We start from the raw sequence: 24,928 nt of genomic DNA, 5'->3' as shown, positions 1-24,928 counted from the left end.
CTACATCAGCAGAAGACCACACCGGGTGCCACTCCTGTCAGCAAAGAACAGGAAACTGAGGCTACAGTTCACACAGGTTTACCAAAATTGGACAATAGAAGATGGAAAAACATTGCCTGGTCTGATGAGTCTCGATTTCTGCTGTGACATTCGGATGGTAAGGTCAGAATTTGGCATCAACAACATGAAAGCATGGATCCATCCTGCCTTGTATCAACAGTTCAGGCTGGTGCTGATGGTGTAATGGTGTGGGGGATATTTTTTTGGCCCACTTTGGACCCATTAGTACCAATTGAGCATCATGTCAACGCCACAGCATACCTGAGTATTGTTGCTGACCATGTCCAACCCTTTTTGACCACAGTGTACTCATCTCTGATGGCTACTTCCAGCAGGATTATGCACCACGTCATAAAGCGTGAATCATCTCAGACTGGTTTCTTGAGCATGACAATGAGTACTCACATGGCCTCCACAGTCACCAGATCTCAATCCAACAGAGCACTTTTGGAATGTGGTGAGGAAAGGGAAGATTTGCATCATGGATGTGCAACCAACAAATCTGCAGCATCCGCATGATGCTATCATGTCAATACGTACTAAAATCTCTGGGAAATATTTCCAGTACCTTATTGAATCTATGCCATATAGGATTAAGGCAGTTCTAAAGGCAAAATGGGATCCAATCCGTTACTAGTAAGGTGTACCTAATAAAGTGGCCGGTGAGTGTATTTTGCGGTTGAACCCTTGGGCACATATCTCCAATGAGCTCTCAGCAGGGTTGTACTTGTGTGAATGAGATTTGAGAATTAAGGAAGATTCTCAGCAATGAGTGATTGTCTTACCTGAGACTGTGAACTCTGCTCCAGTGTGGCACTCAGGCCTCTGGCGTCCACATGAAGCTCCAGCTGAGCACAGACACTGCTGTTATTCCAGTTCATAAACACACCTGCGCTGCTGTGAAATGGAAGACCTGCTTCAATAGACAGAGACAGAAACAGACTACACTCAACCACACAGCCATTACATGGGACTGTTAATACCGCTGCACATACAGTAGATATTGACAAATAGGCAGTCGAAAAAGCTATTTTTGTAAAACACCAGGTTTGATGAAAAAAAGATATATTTATGTAGTCTGAAGTTTGAGAAATAATATTTGAGAAAATATTACAGGTCACTAGCTTTATACATTTTTACTTTTTTTTAATAATTTTATTTATTTTTTTCATATTAATGAAGTGTATCTTAAATATGTCTTATGGTGTACTTTAAAAAAGAGCAGTAAATTAGCAGTTTTTCATTATTTGTGTTTGATGTTTTTATTTTACTTGTTTTGTTTATTTAGGTTTTTTAATTGCATTATGGAGCCTTTCTTCCAACAACTTTTAACCTTAAAACATTGAACAAAGTGACTTTTATTAACATTTTTAATAGTTTAAAGTATAGGTGGGCATATATTATTATTGTTTTATCTAGATTAATCATACTGTAATCTTGTAGTTAATCCTAATTATTCTAGATTAAAAGGGCTCATTTGAATTCTGCTGAAGGCATTCAGAATATGTGTGCTACCCAAATAATGACTAAATATAAGTCTTTGAGAATGGGTTTCTCAAGCCAGGTGGCGCATTAGACCAGGGGCTCATCTCCTGTTTCCAAAATGCATCCCAAACTGCTTGAGAAACTGTTTTACAATGATAATTGGTGATGAAAATAAATGATGTTCAATAAGATGTACTTGTGTTTGCTAACAAACAGCGATTTTTTTGATTACCTTAATCCGACTAAAGTCATAACTGAACTAAACAGAAATATGGAATTAAGACGTGGAGTATGCATATATTAGCGGCATTATTGAAGTAAACACTGCAGTCAAACTATTACTGTCATGTAGGACTTTTCGTCATATATTCCGACAAGATCCATACGCGGCTGTCAGTAAAGGTCCGCACACACACACACACATTGCAAAATGTGGAAGTTTTTTTTCCTTCCATTTGACTTGCATTATTAAATTCCATAACACTCTCACCAGTCCTTACTCCTTATTTGCATGTTATACCCCAGTTTGTCACGGGGGCATAAATGAAATGTTCATGAGTAAAACTGCTAAGCTGCAGTTAATGTCACCCAAAATTCACCCAAAAACTCTTACATGAAAGCACTTCTCGTAAACACCTTAACTATATTATTGTTTATTGAGGCAAATAACTAGATTACTGATGTGCATGTAAGCGTAGTCAGTAGTGTCAACGAATGAAGGGAAGGATCCAGAAGGGCACTTTTTTGTCAGACAGCTCATCAGTCAGGTATACATATTACAGTGCATGACTGTAAAAATATGGAAAAACAACTCTTGATTAAATAAAAATAGCATGAGAGGGATTTATCTTCATTGTTGGACACTTAATTTCATATCACTATATGAAAATATGAATTTTTTTTATTCTATGAACTGTCAGACTTAGACATTTTCAGTAAATATGGGAGGACAACAACCCCTAACAAATCGTGAAATATACGAAACATTCTCAAACAAATCTTTAAGAGGCGCATGCCATAAGCTTCACAGGGGTCTTCAATCACATTATCTTGAATGGAGTCCTTCAACTAATTAAAGTTTTCAGTGGAATTTCAGATTTTATATTAGAATATTGTGTCACCACAGGGGATGTGGTTTTCAGTGACAAAATGTATGAAGTTCCTATGCTTTTTTAGTAATATATGAATTAAAAATATAATGCTATTTTCTAAAATGGTCACTTGTTAAATTAGGCCTGAGGTGTTTATTAATGATTTTACAGTTTCCTTTTTAATTGATAAGCAGTTTAGAAAAGACAACTATAAAAAATTAAATTATACTCAAGTAAAAGTATAAATAAATGTAGTGCAAGTAGAGTAAAACTATCTATTGTAAACATTTCTCAAAGTAGCCCTTTTAAAAGTACTCAAGAGTAGTGAGTAGTGAGCCTTACACTGTGAAAGGCTGATGAATATACATGCAAATTGTGTAGGGATGTGTAAACGTAACATTCTGTAGTGAATTTAGTTCTTGTTTAAGGCCGTTTGTTTAAGGACATCTTATTGGACCCTTTTAATGCTTCCAAATGATTTGCTGTATTTATAAAATGCTCATGTCTTCAGGTAGTTCAGTATGATGTGATTTACTTTATATGCGATTTGATTGGACAGGAATCAAAGGATTGGTTTTTCTACTCAGCCAATCATCATAGGCAAGAAATATTCTATTAGTGTATGCAGGTTAAAGGAAATAGTGGAATAAAATACAGATACTGCACTAAACATGTACTCAAGAGCAAGTACAAGTACACATTTTTAAAACTACTAAATAAATTGCAATTCCTGAGAAAAACCACTCAAATACAGCGTATAACAGAAGAAAAAAAAAATGTTTAACCATGCATTTTAAAAGATGACAATACTAACTACATTAATTTTTGTCATGTATAACAGTGAAAATGCTACACCATGTCAACAACCCACATACCTGCAAAATGTAGCCAGGGGAAAGAGTGAGACAGCTGGGTATAACTTCTGCACCCGTGCTGTGTTACAATGCTGCTGATGTTCACACACAGTGATTCGTCCATGATAACTACACAAAATAACACTCTAAGATCTTCCCCAGAATGCTGAGTCACTTCCAGCCCGTATACAGCATCGTCCACCACTACAGTCAGCTCTCCTGCACCACAAACACACAACAACAAGATAGTATCAAGCTCTGACATGCAGATAAATGCATACTGTATGGGTCATTCTCAATAAATCATACTATGAACTTATTGTATTCTGCTGAATAACTAATACCACAGGATAATTTGATTGCTTTATTATAGAAGATGAAAATGTACTTACTATTTCCCCCCCTCAATTGATTCCAAACCTGAGATACTCTATTCAGTTGAACACTACACTGTAAACCCTAATGTTGTCTTTACTTAAACAATTAAGAAAAGTAGACTGAACATAACTTAAAAATTTGCATTTTGGTCCTATCACTTAAAAATATGAGTTAATTTAACTTATGCACCATGAAAATGCATAAACCTAAGATTTCAAGTGTAGTGAGCTCAAAATCATAATTAATCCTAATAAAAAAATAGGTCATTTTCACAAATGTAGTCTTGACTGTAACATTCTTATAAGTGCAACCTTTTAAGTGCAAGGTCTTTTTTTTAAATCAGAAAACGAATGGCTTCAGGTCAAATTATTCATCATAATGTGAAATAATAGCTACTTATTTTTTGTTTAAAATTTATTTTTAAAAAGTCATAGTATATTATTACACACATGCATACATATATAAAAATATATATACAGTTGAAGTCAGAATTATTAGCCCCCTTTTGAATTTTTTTCTTTATATTTTAATTTCCCAAATTATGTTTAAGAGAGCAAGGACATTTCCACAGTATGTCTGATAATACTGGAGAAAGTCTTGTTTTGTTTAATTCGGCTAGAATAAAACAGTTTTAAATTTTTAAACACCATTTTAAGGACAAAATTATCAGCCCCTTTAGGCTTTTTATCGATTTATTTTAGTCAATATTTTATTAGTCTACAGAACAAACCATCATTATACAATAATCGTCTAATTACCTTAACCTGCCTAGTTAATATAATTAACCCAGTTAAGCCTTTTAATGTCACTTTAATTTGTATAGAGGTGTCTTGAAAAATGTCTAGTCAAATATTATTTACTGTCATCATGGCAAAGATAAAATAAATCAGATATTAGAAATGAGTTATTAAAATCATAATGCTTGAAATTGTGTAGAAGAAATCTCTTTGTTAAACAGAAATTGAAGAAAAAAATAAACAAGGGGCTAATAATTCACAGGGGCTAATAATTCTGACTTCAACTGTACAGTATATATATATATATACATATATATATATATATATATATATATATATATATATATATATATATATATATATATATATATATATATAGTAACAGATTGAAATGTCTGTCACGTGTTTTTTTTAAATTTTTTTTATTCATGGAATAATAAATGAAATAAAAATGCTGTTCTAATGGAACTACAGGGCACTAGAGGGTGCTGGTCAGGCACCTAGATTGTATAATAGGTGAGTGGGTGAATGGAGAAGAGCATGGCTGTTTCTCAATTCCAAGAACGCAGAGAACGGACTTGCGTTCTTGAGGAGACTGGGTGTGGTCTTGCTATGTGTCCTCGTAAGAACGAAATCGGGAGACCGGGAGACCGGGAGGCCGCGAGAACAGAGAACGTGTCCTGTGAGAAATGAGATACTTCCTTCTTCCTGATGGTCACGTGACCTCCACATGCTTTTAATGGTAAATAATTTAAACATTACAGCATTTATACAGGGATTTATTGCTTCCCCCCCTTTTGAAAAAATATACAATGTATGAAGACTTTACAAATATATGTTGCACAATATAAATAAAACAGATTTTAATACGAGTTTCAGCAAACAAACACCCTTAATGTGTTTATTCCTTTATTAAGATGTTCATGGAAAGTTTATATTCACCATCTCATTTAGGAAACTCCTGAAGTTAATAAGTTACATCTCTGTACTTTAATAATAAATCTAAATAAAATGCTGCGCTTTCCACCTCCAGTCGTAATGACTTCTGGGACTTCGATCGCGAGTTCCGTGTTCAAGTCTGCATCGCTGCGTCCTCAAGAACACATCCAGGAAGTTTCATGCGTCCTTCGTACTTGCGGTCTTGAGTATTGGAACTTAACTTTGGCAGCTGATGAGGATGATGTTACTCGAGAACACAAGACTGCTGAAGATCGCATATTGAGAAACAGCCATTCAGTTGTGGTAGAGGGAACACATGCTTCCTATGAACTTTTTCAAACTGTTAGTATTGTGAAGTCCTAGTTGGGAAACCTTGCATTTAAAGCTCAGTCTAAGTGCTTCCTTATTGTCCAGATAACTGAATGTTAGGAAGATGTATTGGCATCCTGTCTGAATAAGATTTGACGTTTTGGATACCATCATAATGAAGTTTCATTCCTCAATTATCTGCAAGTCGTTAAATTAACAACTAAAAGTAGATCAACATATTTCAACGTACTCAATGTTTTTTTTACTCCGATCAGTGACCAGTTACTGGGTTTTTTTGATGCTTAACTTAAGGAAAAGACCGTCATCCAACAGCTAAGACATTTCTTTATTTTTTTTTTTTGTATTTTGTTTTGAGATAAGTTTTAAAGATATTGGGAGCTTCTTAACTTTATTTTGGGTACATTATTCTTTAAATGAACATATTTTCCATCTAAGAAATAATATAAATATATATATAATATATTATATATATATATACATATATATATATATATATATATATATATATATATATATATATATATATATATATATATATATATATGAATAAATATATATATACATATATAGTTGTAGTTCTTGCTATACGCACGTATACTCAGTATGCACTTCTGAGGATAAATAATTGAGTAAACCCTCAGTATACTCACTTGTTTTTCTGATTAAACTTCCCTAATTTACATGTATTTGCGTCCACTTTAACTGTATACCAAACAGGTTTTTTTTTTCTCACAACTCACAACTTAATTTGTTAAGATGTGCCTATCTCTTACAATTCTTACTTAAATATTTATATGATACATTTTTCTTTGTTTACCCCAAAAGGATCTGATCCTGATCCACACTAAAATTAAAATCCTAAAATCGCCCCTGTAAAACAGTATTTCACATTTGTCTTAATTGTGCCGCTAGTGAACGACACTATACCGTCTATAACACTAAAAACAATTAGGCAAAGACTACTCATAAATCGCATAACAATGTGCGACTTAAAAGGGTAACCACTAGTATATAATAGCGACAACAGAAGACAGACTCCTAATAGTTTGGTTTAAAACAAGCATGCACGAATGTGACAATTAAAAATTATTGCTGATTGATGTTTAAAGGAACCTATAAAATAATAAGCCAGTAAAGAAAGTAAGCTAAAAAGCTGTCTTTCCATTTATGCACAGGCCCTTTTGAGTTAACTTAAATACAGGTAACTGATGTAAAAAAAAAAAAAAAAAAAAAAAAAAAAAAATATATATATATATATATATATATATATATATATATATATATATATATATATATATAATCTCCAATGAATCGAAAAAACATTGACTTTCGTCGTTTCTTTGCCTACTTTCATTTAAAATTTGTGTCGGGTGTAATAGTACACCACCTTTTTTTCTAGGACTACACCACTGATATATACATATATATATTTTTCTATGCATATATATATATATATATATATATATATATATATATATATATATATATATATATATATATATAAAAATAAATATCGCTTTAGGTGAATATAGGTGAATGCAAGAGAGTATGTGTGTTTCCCAAAGCTGGGTTATTGCTGGAAGGGCATCCACTGCATAAAACACATGCTGGATAGGTTGACAGTTCATTCCACTGTGGCGAACACAGATTAATAAAGGGACTAAGCAGGAAAAGAAAATAAATGAAGTAAATGAGCTGATTTGTTGATCTTGATATTTACCTTCTGTTAAACCATTTGACTGGGTTAGCACGCCAACCATACTAACTGAATTAGGTAAAGCGGAGAGATCTTGTATTGAATTAACAACATCTCCTGAAAGAGACAGGTGCAGCTTGTCATGAGGTAGAGATCCAGTCAAGTGAGCACTAAATGTTTCGTCTTCTTTTTTTACCGTGCACTGCAAGAAAACGCTAGAAAGAAAGAGAAAAGTGATGGGTAAAAAACTGTTTTGCTCAATACAAATCTTACAGCAATACAAATCTTTTTATCAGTTTACCGTTCTGAAGAACAATTTGCATATAAATGAATGTGACCCTCAGGCGTGACCCCTGCTAATAAGGTCTGATGGAAGTCAGCGTAGATTGACAATGCATTACTGCCCTTGTTTTCCAGAATCAAGTGAATGGTTGAATTCTTTTCATCTGCCTGCAGGCTGATTGAACTACTGATGTTTCCAAAATGTGACACTATCATTGCTGTATTTGCCTGAAATGACATTAAACATAAGTTAAGCACTCAATTGCTTATGCCATGATCAGTTACGACTATATATATATATATATATATATATATATATATATACAGGTGAAGTCAGAATTATTAACCCTCCTGAATTTTTAGCCCCCCTGTATATTCTTTTGCCAAGTTTCTTTTTAATAACTAATTTCTACTTACTGATTTATCTTCCCCATGATGACAGTACATGATATTTGACTAGATATTTTTCAAGAAACTAGTATTCAGCTTAAAGTGCCATTTAAAGGCTTAACTATGTTAATTAGGGTAATTAGGTAAGTCTTTGTGTAACAGTGGATTTGTTCTGTAGACAATCTAAAAAATATATTGCTTAAGGGGGCTAATAATATTGAACTCAAAATGTATTATTAAAAACTGCTTTTATTCTTAAGAAGAAAAAATATTACAGGAAATACTGAGAAAAATCCCTATTAAAATATAATTTTGGAAATATTTGATAAAGAAAAAAGGTCACAGTAGGATGAATAATTTTGACTTTATTGTATGTAAGTATTTACCTGGTATATCCTATTGTCGATGCATATTTGTCCTTCAGAATGATACTCAAAGTCGCTCTTGCTCCTGTGACTCTTGAGCGCTTCTATATTTAGACTGACATTTAATGGAAAATCCATCTGAAAAGGGTTTAATTTAACATAACATAGTGACAGCACAACACAAAGTTCTGTAAAATAACATTCTTTGCCTTCTCTCTGTTTTTGTCTGTAAGCGGCAAACACCATTAAACAGAACAACACTAAAGGTGCGTGCCAAATCGCATACTTATACACTATTCTACTACATTTTGTAGTGTAAATAGGATAATGGCCCGTTTCCACTGAGCATTATGGTACGTACGCTTTTTTCCAATCACTGGCACAGTATGGTCGGTATGGGTCACCTTTATCAGGCTTGCTTTTCCGCTGCCTAAAAGGGTACCAAGGGTGCTCTCCCAATCAGAAACACCTGGGCTAGCAAATCAAGCTCTTACTAGGCTTTCTAGAAAAATCTGTGCAGGTGTGTTGAGGCAAGTTGGAGCTAAAATCTGAAGGACACCGGACCTCCAGGACTCAAGAGGGCTGTTTCATAAAAGTGGTTTAAAAAAGTGATTAAAGTCAAAAACCTGACTTCAATGAGCCGAACGATGTTTAATCCACGCTTAAATTCAACCCAAGCTCATTCTGGAAACGTAGCCCCGCGGACGTTTCTGGAGACCGCGATTTATGTGGCCGGACGTACATAAGGCCGCGTTTAGTTTTTTTTGAGCGAACGCTGCGGGGCGGTGTGGCGCCGCTCCGCCCCTCCTCTTCGCGCTCGCCGGCCGACGGTTCGCCTCCGAGTGGAGGGCTTTCCCGATGCAACCAGTTTGTCCGCTTAGATCACAGAGTTGCGTCGGCGGAGCGGAGGCCCCGGAGGAGGAGGAGGAGCCGGCTGCGGGGACGAGGACCGGGATCGAGTCCGGGGAACAGCGGTTCCGAAAATCAGGTAAGACAAAAAACAGAATACGCAAAATAAGGGCGAGAACGCGGCAGGATCCGAAAACGCGGTCGAAATCGAAGAGGAGGGCTTTTGCTTTTTTTTTCTTTTCTGGACGGCTTTTGCGAACCGTCGCTCGGGTTTAGGGAAGGAGGAGGAGGAGGAGGAAGAGGAGGGCGGCCGAGTCGGCCGATCCGGCGGCTTTTCGCGCGAGAACGGCATGGGCGCGAATGGCGCGCGCTCCCGAGAGGCGCTCGAGACGCGAAAAAGCGCGCACAGCGGCCTCTCGCGGATCCGCGAAAACAAAGACTGCTCAAATACCTACCTCCTGGGACGTAAATCGCGGACCGCAGAAACGTCCGCGGGGCTACGTTTCCACAATGAGCCCGGGTTGCCTTAATTGGTTCCACAAATTAAGGTTTAAAATCATTTGATCTAACTAATCTGAGCTCAGTTTAAATAACCTAGATAGCTGCTCATGCACATTACTGTCATAAAACCTTGAAAGTCGAGCTTAGATGCATCAATTATGTTGTGTGCTACCATGGCAATGAGAACTGAAAGTTCCCCTTCGGGGGGAACTTCAGCACTATAAGTGGATTTGATTTGTAAAATCCACGCATTGGGAGGATTCGGATCAGAAGCCGCTTGTCTGGAGAGTATTGAACGGGCCAATGAATGAAATTAATTGGCAGCGTAAGCTTGCGCAGGTGTGCGACATCTGCAATTATCTCAGCATATAAGCACACCTGAAGCCAGCAGACGCCATCCTTTTCGCTTCAGATCCTTTCTGAGTGAGTCGATGAGGGTTCCTCTTGCTGATCAGCACTTCAGAGCGAACGAGTGTGTCTCCCGGTCCAGAGTGGGTCTTCGCGGTGGCAGACGGTCGAGCTGGGTTACTCCCTTGCCTGCGGTTCTTTGGGTCCGGTCCTCCAGAGCGGTGCGTATAGTTGCAACTTTCCTAAAAGAGCAACACAGTCGTGCAGCACGTCCTTTTCAGGATGGCGCTCCGACTGTGCGTTTCTGGATGCGGGGGTTTCCTGGCTCCGGATGATGGACACGATCACTGCATTGCATGTTTGGGGGTCCAGCATGTTAATGCGGTGCTCGCGGGCGGTTCATGTCGTCATTGCGATGCCATGACCGTTGCACAGCTAAGATCGCGGCTAACTTTCGCAAGAGAGCGAGCCACCCCAGTTGCCTCCTGTTCTAAAAAAGCAGCGGGCGCTCGGGCAGATCTGAGGGTTTCAGCGGGAGATAATCCGCCGCCCACGGGCTCGCGGACCTCTCGCTCCTCACGGCGCTCCATCCAAGCTTCGGGTGGTGAGAGTGATCCGTCTATCCAGATGGTAGCTCTCACACTCGCTGACACCGGAGATCAGATGTCCTCCGCGGCATCGGAGGGTGGGCTTTCACTGTCCGACGAAGATCCGGACCCGCTCGCCCCCTCCGGGCAGGTGAGCGCTGTCAAATCGGATCCTGAAGCGGACATGTTAGCCGTGCTTTCCCGGGCTGCTTCGGCCGTGGGGTTGGAGATGGTTTATCCCCCAGCTCCGCGGCCGGACCGACTAGATGGGTGCTACGTAGAGGACCAGAAGGCGAAGCCTTCGAAGCCTCTCGTCCCCTTCTTCCCGGAAGTGCACAGTAGGCTCACGCAGTCTTGGAGGGCACCTTTCTCTGCCCGTGCTGCGTGTGCCTCCGCCCTCACCGCCCTTGACGGCGGAGCTGCCAGGGGGTATGAGGCGATCCCGTCAGTGGAGCGCGCTATCGCGGTCAATCTTTGTCCGCGCGGCGCCTCTACGTGGCGGGGTTTGCCCCGCCTCCCGTCCAAAGCCTGTAGGTTGTCTGCCTCCCTCGGAGCCAGAGCTTATAAGGCTGCGGGCCAGGCTGCTTCTGCTTTGCACGCGATGGCCACCTACCAGCGCTACCAAGCGCAGGCGCTGGCCGAGCTGCACGAGGGCGGGTCCAACCCAAGCTTATTACATGAGCTGCGCACCGCGACCGACTATGCTCTTCGGACTACTAAGTCCGCCGCGTGTGCGCTGGGGAGGACGATGTCCACACTTGTGGTTCAGGAACGCCACCTCTGGCTAAACCTGGCCGATATGCGCGACGTTGACAAAGTTCGCTTTCTTGACTCGCCCATATCCCAGGCTGGCCTGTTCGGCGACACCGTCGGTGAATTCACCCAGGAATTCAAGGCGGTGAAAGAGCAGTCGGATGCGATGGGCAATGTCATCTATCGGCGTGGCTGTAAGCCCGCTCCGCCCGCCGAGCCATCCACCTCCGCTGTTCCTCGCCGAGGGCGCCCGCCAACGAGTGCTGCCCCGCCCCCGCCTGCGCCTCCGGCCAAGCGGGCGCGGCGTTCACCTCGAAAGCAGGCAGCCCCTCCTGCCCAGGGCGCCGTTAAGTCCGGTAAACGGACCGCGAAGCGTCCCTGAGACAGGCCATCCGGAGAAGAGGAAACTTGCTCTTTCCCCGCTGGAGGGCGGGGCCCCGATAACAACGGTACTTTTCAGTGCCACCAAAACATCAGTAAAAGAGCACTTTTTCCCTTCCCCGGATGTGACTGCACGAGTTCTGCCAGTCCGGGACGCGCTGCCTTCCGGCTCGCAGACTCTACGTGCTTCGCCAGTGGCTCACGAGCGCTGGGGGGACGGTCTCCCATCCCTCAGCCCTCCAGCCCCCTCTCCGGAGTCAGGGTGCGGAGCCAGAGCGAATCGCTCTCCTCCAGCTCTTCCGCGGGACCCTCGTGCTTCCCGGATCAGCACACCCACTCCGCGCTGCCCCACCGCTGGTACGTCAGCGATTGTAGCGATGACTCCATTAGCGAGGGCTCTGCCTGCCTGGTTAGCGCGGGCCAGCCCCTCACGGTGGCTCATACGCACAATCAGACTCGGTTACGCGATTCAGTTCGCGAAACGGCCCCCCAAGTTTACGGGCGTGTATTTCTCCAGGGTCAACCCCCTGTCCGCCCCTGTCTTGCGAGAGGAGATTGCTGCCCTCCTGGCGAAGGGTGCAATCGAGCCGGTTCCTCCAGCCGAGATGGAGAGTGGGTTTTACAGCCCATACTTCATCGTACCCAAAAAAAAAAAAAGCGGTGGGACACGGCCAATCCTAGATCTGCGCGTTTTGAACCGCTGTCTGCACAGGCTGCCGTTCAGAATGCTCACGCAGAGGCGCATTCTCCAATGCGTTCGTCCTCGGGATTGGTTTGCAGCCATAGACCTGAAGGACGCGTATTTCCATGTCTCCATTCTTCCACGCCACCGCCAATTTCTGCGGTTTGCGTTCGAGGGTCGAGCGTGGCAGTACAAGGTCCTCCCCTTCGGGCTCTCTCTGTCTCCGCGGGTCTTCACCAAACTCGCGGAGGGTGCCCTAGCGCCCCTTCGGCTCGCGGGCATTCGCATACTCAATTATCTCGACGACTGGCTGATTTTAGCCCACTCGCGGGAGCAATTGATTATGCACAGGGACAAGGTGCTTCGGCATCTCCGCCTACTGGGGCTTCAGGTCAACCGAGAAAAGAGCAAACTCGCCCCCGTGCAGAGGATTTCTTTTCTCGGGATGGAGCTGGACTCGATCACCATGGTAGCGCACCTCTCCGAGGAACGCGCTCGCCTGTTGCTGAACTGTCTGAGGGAGCTCGACAGCAAACTAGTGGTCCCACTGAAGTTCTTTCAGAGGCTCCTGGGGCATATGGCATCCTCAGCCGCCGTCACGCCGCTCGGGTTGCTCCATATGAGACCACTTCAGCACTGGCTTCACGATCGGGTCCCCAGACGCGCATGGCACGCGGGCACACACCGGGTCTCGGTTACTGCGCTGTGTCGCTGCGCCCTCAGCCCTTGGAACGACCCCTCGTTCCTACAGGCCGGTGTGCCTCTAGGACAGGCGTCCAGCCATGTTGTTGTTTCAACAGACGCTTCCAACACGGGTTGGGGGGCCGTGTGTCGCGGGCATGCGGCTGCGGGCCTCTGGAAGGGTGCCCAGCTGCATTGGCATATCAATCGCCTAGAGCTGTTGGCAGTGTTCCTCGCTCTCCACCGCTTTTTACCGGTGCTGGAGCGGCAACACGTGCTGGTCAGGACGGACAGTATGGCGGCGGCGGCGTATATCAACCGCATGGGGGGTATGCGCTCTCGCCGCATGTCTCAGCTCGCCCGCCGTCTGCTCCTCTGGAGTCACCCGCGGCTGAAATCGCTGCGCGCCATTCACGTCCCAGGCACGCTCAATCGTGCAGCCGATGCGCTCTCACGACAGCTGTTACGTCCTGGAGAATGGAGACTCCACCCCGAGTCTGTTCAGCTGATATGGGCGCGATTCGGGGAGGCCCAGATCGATCTGTTTGCTTCCCCCGAGAACGCTCACTGCCAGTTGTTTTTTTCCCTGACCGAGGGCTCTCTCGGCACGGATGCACTGGCCCACAGCTGGCCTCGGGGCATGCGCAAGTATGCGTTTCCCCCAGTGAGCCTGCTCGCGCAGTTTCTGTGCAAGGTCAGGGAGGACGAGGAACAGGTTCTGCTAGTTGCGCCCCTTTGGCCCAACCGGACCTGGATATCAGAGCTCTCACTCCTCGCGACGGCCCTCCCCTGGCGGATCCCTTTGAGAGAGGACCTACTCTCTCAGGGACAGGGCACCATCTGGCACCCTCGCCCCGATCTCTGGAACCTCCACGTGTGGTCCCTAGACGCGAGGAAGACTTAGGTAACCTACCGACTGCGGTGGTTAATACCATCACTCAGGCTAGAGCCCCCTCCACGAGGCGCGCCTACGCCCTGAAGTGGAGTCTATTCACTGAATGGTGCGTCTCTCGCAGAGAAGACCCCCGAAATTGCCAGATTAGTGTTGTGCTCTCTTTCCTTCAAGAGAAGTTGGACAGCAGGCTGTCGCCCTCCACTCTCAAGGTTTACGTGGCCGCCATCTCCGCTTATCATAGCGCGATAGCTGGCGTCACCGTGGGAAAGCATAACCTGGTCATCCAGTTCCTTAGGGGTGCTAGGCGAATTAATCCATCTCGCCCCCCTCTCATGCCCTCTTGGGATCTCGCCCTCGTTCTCACGAGTCTGCGATCCGATCCCTTTGAGCCACTCGAATCAGTATCTCTAAGATTTCTGTCCCTGAAGACAGCTCTGCTGGTTGCGTTGGCCTCCATCAAGAGGGTCGGGGACCTGGAGGCATTTTCGGTCAGTGACTCGTGCCTGGAATTCGGGCCGGATTACTCTCACGTCATCCTGAGACCCCGCCCCGGTTATGTGCCCAAGGTTCCTACCACCCCCTTTAGAGATCAGGTAGTGAACTTGCAAGCGCTGCCCCCGGAGGAGGCAGACCCAGCCCTTTCTTTACTTTGTCCAGTTCGCGCTCTGCGCATTTATGTGGACCGTACTCAGAATTTTAGATCATCTGAGCAGCTCTTTGTCTGTTATGGCGGTCGGCAGCAGGGAAGTGCCGTATCAAAACAAAGATTATCCCACTGGATTGTGGATGCCATTTCACTCGCTTATTCGAGTCGAGGTCAGCCGTGTCCCCCGGGAGTTCGTGCACACTCCACTCGGAGCGTTGCATCCTCTTGGGCGCGTGCACGCGGCGCCTCTCTAACAGACATCTGTAGAGCTGCGGGCTGGGCGACACCCAACACATTTGCAAGGTTTTACAATCTGCGAGTGGAGCCGGTTTCCTCAAGGGTATTAGGTAACCCTTTGGTGATTGAGGAGACAACTCGGTAGGGTGTTGAAACACGCTTGCTGCGCCATTCTCTCTAACACGGAGGTACGTGCGCCTTTTTTATCTGTCAGTAAAGTTCCCCGTCAGGTGAGCCCTGCAGATTCCTCCGTGGCCCCCAGCACTGACTCAGCGGAGGAGTCACTTGCTGGCCCACTACGTTGTAGGTCTGCCCGCTGGTCAGCCCGCGTTTTGGGTATAGGTGCCTGCTATGCGTTATCCCCACTAGGCGATCCCATATGCTTATTCCGCCACGGTTAAGTCCCCCCCCCTGGGCGGACCCGTGTCTTCCCTCTCCGCTAACCACTCTTTTGCTATGCGTACTCCCCCTTTTTAGGGCTAGTCCATATGTAAATTCTGCCATCTATCCCCCCCTTGGGTAACGGATGGCCTCCGCAGCGTCCTCCCTATCGGGATTGCACGCTTCCCAACGTACTGTCGTATTTCCTAGAATTATCTAGATGCTCACGACTTCCCAAAAAATATATCTAAATCCGTAAAACTTCTGTTGAAGTAGGATAAATCAGGGCCAGGGACACGTTGGAGGACCGCGCCCCCCATGATGTGGGTGCGTCACGCTTGCTTGACTATCTCCTCATCGGGGGTGTTGGTAAGGTGCAGTCATTATGGCGCTTTCAATGGGCTCCCAATGCGTGGATTTTACAAATCAAATCCACTTATAGTGCTGAAGTTCCCCCCGAAGGGGAACGTTCGAGGTTACTAAAGTAACCCTTCGTTCCCCGAGGAGGGGAACGGAAGCACTATACTCCGTCGCCATAATGACTGTCCCTTAGCTGTTTGAAAGTCTCTTCAGCTTAAAAGGATGGCGTCTGCTGGCTTCAGATGTGCTTATATGCTGAGATAATTGCAGATGTCGCACACCTGCGCAAGCTTACGCTGCCAATTAATTTCATTCATTGGCCCGTTCAATACTCTCCAGACAAGCGGCTTCTGATCCGAATCCTCCCAATGCGTGGATTTTACAAATCAAATCCACTTATAGTGCTTCCGTTCCCCTCCTCGGGGAACGAAGGGTTACTTTAGTAACCTCGAACGATTTCTTTTGTTTTTAGTTTGTTTCATTTGTTTTTAGAGTTCAAACATATAATAATTTAAACATAATAATCAAAAACTACAGTACGGCTTCTAACGAAGCAAGAAAGAAGGCTGACCGGAAATTGCAGATATTAGAATACGGGCCATTATTTAGGTTCAATTATTATTTGTCACAATACATTGAAAGTGTTCTTTTGCGCCAGCAGAGAGAAGGAGAGAATGCGCGCTTAGCCTACTGCCAATTGCTGCTTGCAAGAAAGAAGTTAATGCATTGCAGGCTATGCATTAACGTATAATGTATATACTTACCTTAATCAGCTGGGACAGGTTGGCTTTTATTGTAATACCTTGCTGTAATGTAGCTGGGTCGTGAAATTGTACCTGACCAAAGGCTTCAAGTCTTTCCTCATTTCCAGCCCACAACCTGACATGAATTTCATGCACATTCTTCACAGAGAAGTGAAGTCAGCACATTTCCAGGACCAAAATGAAATATTGTTAATTTTAAAACTATGATTACATGTTAGATATATAAAAAAAAAAAAAACGAACTATAAAATATTTAAGCGTCGTTTTGTTTTGAGTTAGTTCACCTGGTTGTTTTGGACCGTGAAGCAGATTTTGGAGTCTTGAGGAATTCTCTCAGTGCTGAAAGACTGGACCAATGAGGAGCACATCTAACCATTAAAACACATTGTGCAACAGTTAGTTTCATTCCTCAAATCTGAAAAAAATATATACATTTTTGTCCAGTGACCCTTCCAGTAGATTATATTGAGATACCATTATGTGGTAACAAGTCACTTACAAAGGATGTCTATAAAATTATATCTGAAGAGTCCCTAATAGTACCTCAAAAGTACATTTTAAGTACATTTGGGCACTAATATGCACCTTTGAGGTACCACTGTGGACTCTTTGTGAACAAATATGTATCCTTTTTAAAGTGACAGCTCCTGTACCTTTATTTCTGAGAGTGTAGCATGTGTGTTTGGATATAACTCAGTTTTTTGACCACACTTCGTTATTATTGTTCCTTAATTTGTTTGCTGGAAACTAGAACTGAATTTACAAATATTTTTTTTAAAATCTTTGCGCTTAACAACCTAAATTAATTATGTATTGGCTAATGGATATCTGTGCGTACAACAGGTTTCCTATCACGAAAAGGAGTGAAAGTAAAGAATGAGGAGGCTCATTCTCACGCTGCAGATGCTCTGTTTACTGGTTTATTGCTAGTGGAGCTCTTAGTTTTTCCACTTACAAAGTCCGCCATGTAAATAGCAAATGCGCTACGGCACAACTCAACTGACTGGGAATGGGAGATGAGACTCTGATTGGTTTATCCTCAAAACACACCTATAACTCATTAAGAGAATAAGCTCAACCCTGTTAGACCATGCGCCACGATGCAAAGCGGATTTTTCCATCACTGAAATAGCAAAAGTGAATTCTGACATGCCCTTAATGCTTTTGCGCCCTACGCTTTAGACTTTGCGCCTAGATCAATAAAATAGAGCCCAATATGTCCAAATCATATTGCCTTTAAGAGTCAGTTGCATTGCATTGTAGTTGCATAACAGCTTCGTTAATATGTAAAGAGCCCCAATTATGGGTTTTTGAAAATGACCTACCATTCAGTGTGCAACACAGCTCTAAGTGAATGGAAATATCCAGCTGAGGTTTAAAACTGAAAGTGCACCTTATTTAAAAAATATCTTATTTTCTTTAAATAAAAGAGTCAACTCTGTGTTGTTTAAATGATTCAAAAGTCATCCGGATCGTATCCTGATGTAGACACAAAACAGTACCAAATATGAAGTGCCGGATCTGGTAAAACGTGAACGTGCCTTTTCCTTCAAACACTAGCGGAGTGCAGGTGTGTGTGGGACTGATCATGACTGAAGATGAGTGAACATTAATGAGTGAAAATTCTGGTAAATATTGCAATAATCTACACTGCAACAGGAGATTCGTCTGCCGTCAGAGCTTGACAGGAACTTTATCAGCACACAGTTCATGGACCAGTTTCTTTCTCCATTTCACAAGTGTAAATACGATTAAAATGGTTGCCTCCTTGTTTTCTCTAGCTTGCAAAATATGTATTTAATTGTGTTTTGTTACTTGTAATCGCTCCACACGGCTTGTACTTCATCTGGTTAACTTCATATTCACATATCGGGTCTAAAGCCAAGTTGAAAACGCGACGTGTGCCACTTTCTTTACAGATTTAAATGCGTTTGTGAGCTTGCAATCCTCTGCCATTTGTCATTGCTACAGCCATCATCAGCTGTTTCTACACACGTGCAGTGGTCAGGTTTCAAAATTGTTCAGCTTTTGCCACTCTGTGGATTAATACTGAATGTGTGTCACTGTTTTTACTTATGGTTAAGAATAGAGCAATATGCTGGTGTTTAACTGGGTTCTGTGTTTTATATATTTATACTTATATACGTTCTTATTCTGTAAACAATGTATGTTCTTAACTGTTTGTTCTTAATTGTTTTGTTTTAATTATTTTTACTGTCTGCTTAGACAATGTTGTAGCACCTTTTATGCCCAAGACAAATTTCCTCTCGGGGACAAATAAAGTTTAACCTAACCTAACCTAACTGCATTGCCTTAATGCACTCCTGCATTGTGCTCACACATACACTTCTGCACGCTGGCTGCTTCAACAATGTTGATAAGCCGTGGTGGGCGTTTCTCAATCAGCGCAGATCAGCATCGCGTTAAAGAGGGGTTTGGGAACAAATGAATCCCTGAATGAATCATATGGGAGTCATTAGAATAATGACTATCAGCATGCTGTTGGAGACCCCCAAAATCAAAATATGATATTTTTAAATACATAATAGGGGTTCTTTAATGACATTTCACTGACAAATTCATTCTACACCACTAATTGAGGTCATGAAAAATATTAACGAGGCTGTTATAAAATTCATGACACAGTTATAAGGGTCTCACGATAAAGGTGTGACAATTGGTTAGTGAACATCTCAAACTAACAATCAAAGACCAAAGATTTCTGCCTTATTGGACCAAATTGTGGCTAAAATTGCTAAGTGTGAGCTGGGATTTATCTGTTCAAAACAAATCATTCAGGAACTATAGTACTATGTTGGGAAAAGTGCAACTGTTGACTGTTTTGTTTTACTGCTGTTGTAATGACTTTATACAGCACAATGCTGTGTGTGAAAGCAACTTGTGTCCGTCCACAGCACATATATTATATTTTAATAAACAAGTTAGCCAGAAAACTAAAAAATCCGACTTAGCACCCAGACCTTAATGACTTTGGTATTTCTACACCAACAGGCTTTGTACTGTAATACAGGCTATGAATAAGCCCACACGGAATCTGCGCGCGCAGATCTGCAGATTTTCCGCAGATTTCCGCAAATTTCTGGAGATTTTTAGCCCATTATTAATTCTATTTATTTACTTGAGTAAATGTGTAAATATAAATTTATTCAGTTTTTATTCTGTAATTTATTACTTTTTATTCAATATATTAAGGTTTTAGTTATGATACTCCGTCTGGCCCTGGCTATGAAACATGATTATTACACAGTGTGTTGAAAAATTTCACACTCACGTATGGCTGCTGTGGCTGGAAACCCAGAGTAAGCACATGAATGGCCTTTTTGTTTCCATGGACAAGAACCTTTGACTCCAGAGTGTAAACATTGTGATGTAGATCACTGGTGAATGTCTCTTGGAGAATGAGACTCTGAGGGAGAAACTTAAATGGTTGTCTGTTAAAAAGAAGCAAAAACAGAATAAATACTTGAGTACAGCAGAATGAATAAATCACAAAATTCTGTCAACATTTGCTCATTATTTACTAGTTTCTTATTATTCTAAAGATATTCAGCTATTTAATTCCGTTGCATTTTTCTATAGTATGGAAGTCAACGGCTACTGGTTACCAACATTCCTAATCATATCTTCTATTGTGTTCAACATTAAAATATTCGATCCCACTTTATATGAAGTGGCCTTAACCAATATGTACTTACACAGGAATTAATAGTTTGTTACAATGTACTTTTTGTGTAAATACATGTATTTAGTGTGTACTTATGCTAGATTAAATACATGTATGTAATTACATCTGTACTTTACTTTTGTTATTACATTTGTAAATACACTGTTGACCATCCCTTACACCTTAACCCACCCTTAAACCTACCCACACCACCAAACCTGTCCATAACCCAACCCCTATCCCAACTTAATAGCACCACGTGTTCTCAAATACATTACAAACACAGTAAGTACATTGTATTTATTTTTTATGTAAGTACATAGTAGTTAAAGACACTTAATATAAAGTGGGACCAAATATTTAAATTGATTTGGAAGTAGTGGAGGCTGAGAAAATGGTCAGTTAAGTTTCAAGTAATTTCCATTCAGACCTGAAGTTTAACTTCCATCTTTTCTGATAAACCCTCTTGTCCTTCCTTGTTTCCTCTATGGCCCCCTCAATCTGTAGCTCCGCATAAGGGTTTTTAAGATCTGCCAGGGTCATTGTCATCATCAAAAGCCTCTTCTTTAGCTTCTGCACAGAAATAAGTATCAGAAATAATACATCCAAAATGGTTCACTTTCATGCAAACTCATGTTGTATATAGCTGTGTTGCCGGCAGCAAGCTCTCTGCAACTCTCAAATGGTCGCCCACTGAAGAAATAATCATTAAATCCATCTTCTGTATTGCAGTCGAGTTCTCGTCCTTCCCTTTCCTGAAACCTGACAGAAAGTGTCTGATGCATATATAGTAGAGACTAGGGATGTAATGGTATCAGAATTTTACGGTACGATAATACCTCGGTATGAATGGCACGGTACGGTATTTATTGAATAATTTACAGGAAAAACAAAACTAATGAAAAGACTCGAAAAAAGTGCCAAAAGTCTTTATTTACTTTAGCACTGAACATATCAATGACATACAAATTAACCATTTATACGTAAGTTTCGAAACAGGAACTTCAATTTTTCAATTTTAATAACAAAAAACTATTAAACCATGTAAAAAAAATAAAGTTTCAATTTAGTATTGTTGAAAACTCATCACATTCAACATTTAATCACTCACTCAGATAGAGATGGGTTTTTTAAGGAAAATTATCATATAACTATAATCTGGTAAAAGCTGGGATGTCTGGGCTTGTCCCCTGCAACAGAAAAAAAAACTCTTATTTGGGACTGAGGTTTCTGGGACAGAGAGATATGATTTAGCCAAGGTTGACAGCAGGGGGTAACAATGTCTAAAAACTTTGTCGTTCCACCTCTTGAGAGGACAAGCCATGAGTGAGATAGAGGTCTCTTTGCGGTACAAGTCAATGTCTGCATCAATCTAACAAGTGTGCTGTGTTCTGCAGTCCCCATGACTGTTTTTAGTCGTATTCCCTGACTTATATTTCACCACAGTCTGGCAGTACCTGCATGTTGTTTTTTTCTTTGTCTGTCACCTTTTCTCCTTTTTCTCACCTTTTTAGAAAGAAACCGAAATACTACCGCACATTCGATTAAAAATCCGCTTTAGGTTCGATCATTTCCAGCTCTTTTTCTTACCCGCAAACTTTTCTCAGAAATATAGTTTTATTGAGTCGTGCACCTAAAGTAATATTGAAAAAAATTACTATTGCGGTATGACGGTATTTACAATATTGTTACATCCCTAGTGGAGACAAGAGTTTTAACAGGTGGTTTATTCAGCTCACTCACCAGTGTGAACCACACTCAGAATAGAAAATAGAGTATTTGTAAGAAAGTGTCTGATGCATATAGAGAGGAAAGAGTGTGTTTCTGAGACCTTATCCAGAGTGCTGAGAACTGCTGAAATGTTAAGGTCCTGCTTGCCATAGCCTGCGCTCATTTCCAGAGTCTTCACTTGCTTGCCATTGCCTACAGAGATTTGCCCATGCAAGGCCAGTGTCCAGGCTGTGCTGATGGAGTATGAAGCTTTGACTCCACGCTTACCCAGCACGCTCCATCCACCAACCTGGAACGATAGTAACATAGGATTATACACTTGTTCTGATGCTACTCCAATGGGACCATCTGAAGATTTCGCAACCCAGGCCCATTGTGAATATTTTCCAAGGTCTACAATTCTGAAGACTACAAAATACAACCCAAGCTCATTCTGAAAAAGTAGAGAGCCAAATACGTCCCAGGAGCTACGTTTTTTGCAGTTTTTGTTTTCGCGTATCCACCAGAGCCCACTGTGTCCATTTTTTGAGGTCTCGAATTTGTCTCGTGAATGCCATTCGCGCCTGCTGTTCCCACGTAAATCCACTAGAGGCCGCTTTCGACTGACTGACTGACCTACCCTTCTCCTTTCCTATACCCAACCAATGGTGCTTTCAAAAGCACAGATTGACCCATTATTTTTGGCTTCTATTTTTGTCGTACACGCTTTCTGGAACCGTTCTTCGCCAAACCTAAACATCGTTGTCTTGTTCAACTCCTCTCTGCGTCTCAAGTCCACTGACGTACATGGCAAGCCACTGGACAAAGTGGTAACAGTGGGAAAGCAGTCCACATGGAGGTAAGTGCATAGCTGTTAAGCGCGAAAAAGGAACACCATCATAGCAGCACTTAGCGTTCGCTTTAAAGACTAAATGCACTCATACGTACTTCAAGCTACATCATTTGCAATCTCCAGAAATGTATATAGGGCTACGTTTTCAGAATGAGCCTATGTTGGCAAAATACATACCCAGAGCTACATCTGCTGGCAGGTTTTGTTTTCGCAAATCCACTAGAGGCCTCTGTGTACACTTTTTGTTGATCTCAGATTTCTCTCACGAGTGCCATTTGCATGTCTTCTTCTCGCATAAATCCATCGCAAAATGTATTTCTTGTCGACTGAATGACTGACCCACCCACCCACCACCTTTCTTAAACCTAACCTCAAAAGTAATCTAGAAAAGGGGCGGCTTTTACCTCTTTTTCAGATTTAACCACATTTTCAGCCTGTTATTTATTTTTTATTATTTTTTTGTTTTACCTGGTTTCTGAAACCATTCTTTGCCAGACCCCCACCCTTTCGCGGTCCACATGCTACCATTGTCCCGTTCCACTCCATACCACCCAATAGCATTCGTTTTACAAACGAAATGCAGCCAGACGTACCTCTGGGTATTTATTTCACAGAAATGTAGACCTGGTTACATATCCACAATGAGCCCGTGTTAACATTTCTACCCCTCAGACATGAGAAGCTCACAGTGAGGAGTGTTTTAATCAAGTGTTGAACAGACGGTACGGTACACCCACCTTGACGTAACTGAAAGTTGGCGTGAAAAGATGTAGCTGGCCTTGTCGTTCTTTACCCTTGTCCTTGTAGAAACCCTCCAGTGTAACACCGCGGATATTTACTAGTTTCCTTGTGGTTACCTCAGAGCTGAACTGTGTGATGCCGCGTTGAGGCTGAGCTAGTTTTTGAGCTGCGTACACATAGAGCCAGGGTGTATCCATGTTGAATGAGCCTGTGGAGACAGTGAATGGCAAGCATACTTTGAAACAAACTGTATGAATTCACTCTTTCAAACGGGTCATTTACATCTAAACCTACTAGAGATGCATCACTATTGAACTCACAGCAATACAGAAAATACTATCTATCTATCTATCTATCTATCTATCTATCTATCTATCTATCTATCTATCTATCTATCTATCTATCTATCTATCTATCTGTCTGTCTGTCTGTCTGTCTGTCTGTCTGTCTGTCTGTCTGTCTGTCTGTCTGTCTGTCCAACCCAAGCTCATTCTGGAAACGTAGCCCTGCGGATGTTTCTGGAGACCGCGATTTACGTAGCCGGAGGTACGTAAGGCCGCGTTTAGTTTTTTTCGAGCTAACGCTGCGAGGCAGTGTGGTGCCGCTCCGCCCCTCCTCTTCGGGCTCGCCGGCCGACGGCTCGCCTCCGAGTGGAGGGCTTTCCCGATGCAACCAGTTTGTCCGCTTAGCTCACAGCGTTGCGTCGGAAGCGCGAAGGCCCCTGAGGAGGAGCTGGAAAGCGGGGACGACGACCGGGATTGAGTCCGGGGAACAGCGGTTCCGGAAATCAGGTAAGATGAAAAACGGAATTCGAAAAATAAGGGCGAGAACGCGGCGGGATCCGAAAACGCGGTCGAAATTGAAGACGAGGGCTTTTGCTTTTTTTTTTTCTGGACGGCTTTTGCGAACCGCCGCTCGGGTTTAGGGAAGGAGGAGGAGGAAGAAGAGGAGGGTGGCCGAGTCGGCCGATCCGGCGGCTTTTCGCGCGAGAACGGCGCTCGCTCCAGAGAGGCGCCCGAGACGCGAAGAAGCGCGCACAGCGGCCTCTCGCGGATCCGCGAAAACAAAAACCACTCGAATACGTACCTCCCGGGACGTAAATCGCAGTTTGCAGAAACATCCGCGGGGCTACGTTTCCACAATGAGCCCGGGTTGCATCTATCTATCGTTCTATCTATCTACAAACTGTTTTTATCTATCTATCTATCTATCTATCTATCTATCTATACTTTTTAAATAAATTATTACCAACAGGCATGTCAAGCTA

General features: G+C 42.6%; 1 protein-coding gene across 10 annotated transcripts in view; it reads right to left on the bottom strand.

Annotated features, from left to right (window-relative positions):
- apoltp (apolipoprotein lipid transfer particle homolog) overlaps positions 1–24,928 on the bottom strand; it is a 597,023-nt gene that overhangs the window by 79,763 nt on the left and 492,332 nt on the right. For 4 of the 10 annotated variants that reach the window (XM_087240369.1, XM_087240363.1, XM_087240367.1 and 1 more), the window contains 11 exons: positions 23,658–23,869; positions 22,189–22,377; positions 20,788–20,930; positions 19,965–20,124; positions 16,957–17,040; positions 16,673–16,810; positions 8,629–8,745; positions 7,872–8,080; positions 7,595–7,785; positions 3,512–3,709; positions 846–973 (listed from right to left, as the gene is read on the bottom strand). In XM_087240369.1, coding sequence (XP_087096495.1) covers positions 846–973; positions 3,512–3,709; positions 7,595–7,785; positions 7,872–8,080; positions 8,629–8,745; positions 16,673–16,810; positions 16,957–17,040; positions 19,965–20,124; positions 20,788–20,930; positions 22,189–22,377; positions 23,658–23,869 — 1,769 coding nt within the window. Of the gene's footprint in view, positions 1–845; positions 977–3,511; positions 3,710–7,594; positions 7,786–7,871; positions 8,081–8,628; positions 8,746–16,672; positions 16,811–16,956; positions 17,041–19,964; positions 20,125–20,787; positions 20,931–22,188; positions 22,413–23,585; positions 23,870–24,928 lie in introns of all 10 variants that reach the window. The other 6 variants (XM_087240368.1, XM_087240364.1, XM_087240365.1 and 3 more) reach the window with 3 other exon arrangements.

The sequence above is a fragment of the Danio rerio genome, chromosome 2 (assembly GCF_052040795.2).
Source record: "Danio rerio strain M-AB ecotype USA chromosome 2, GRCz13ab, whole genome shotgun sequence".
In the NCBI taxonomy this organism is placed as follows: Eukaryota; Metazoa; Chordata; class Actinopteri; order Cypriniformes; family Danionidae; genus Danio; species Danio rerio.
This window is presented reverse-complemented; position numbering and strand designations above follow the sequence as displayed.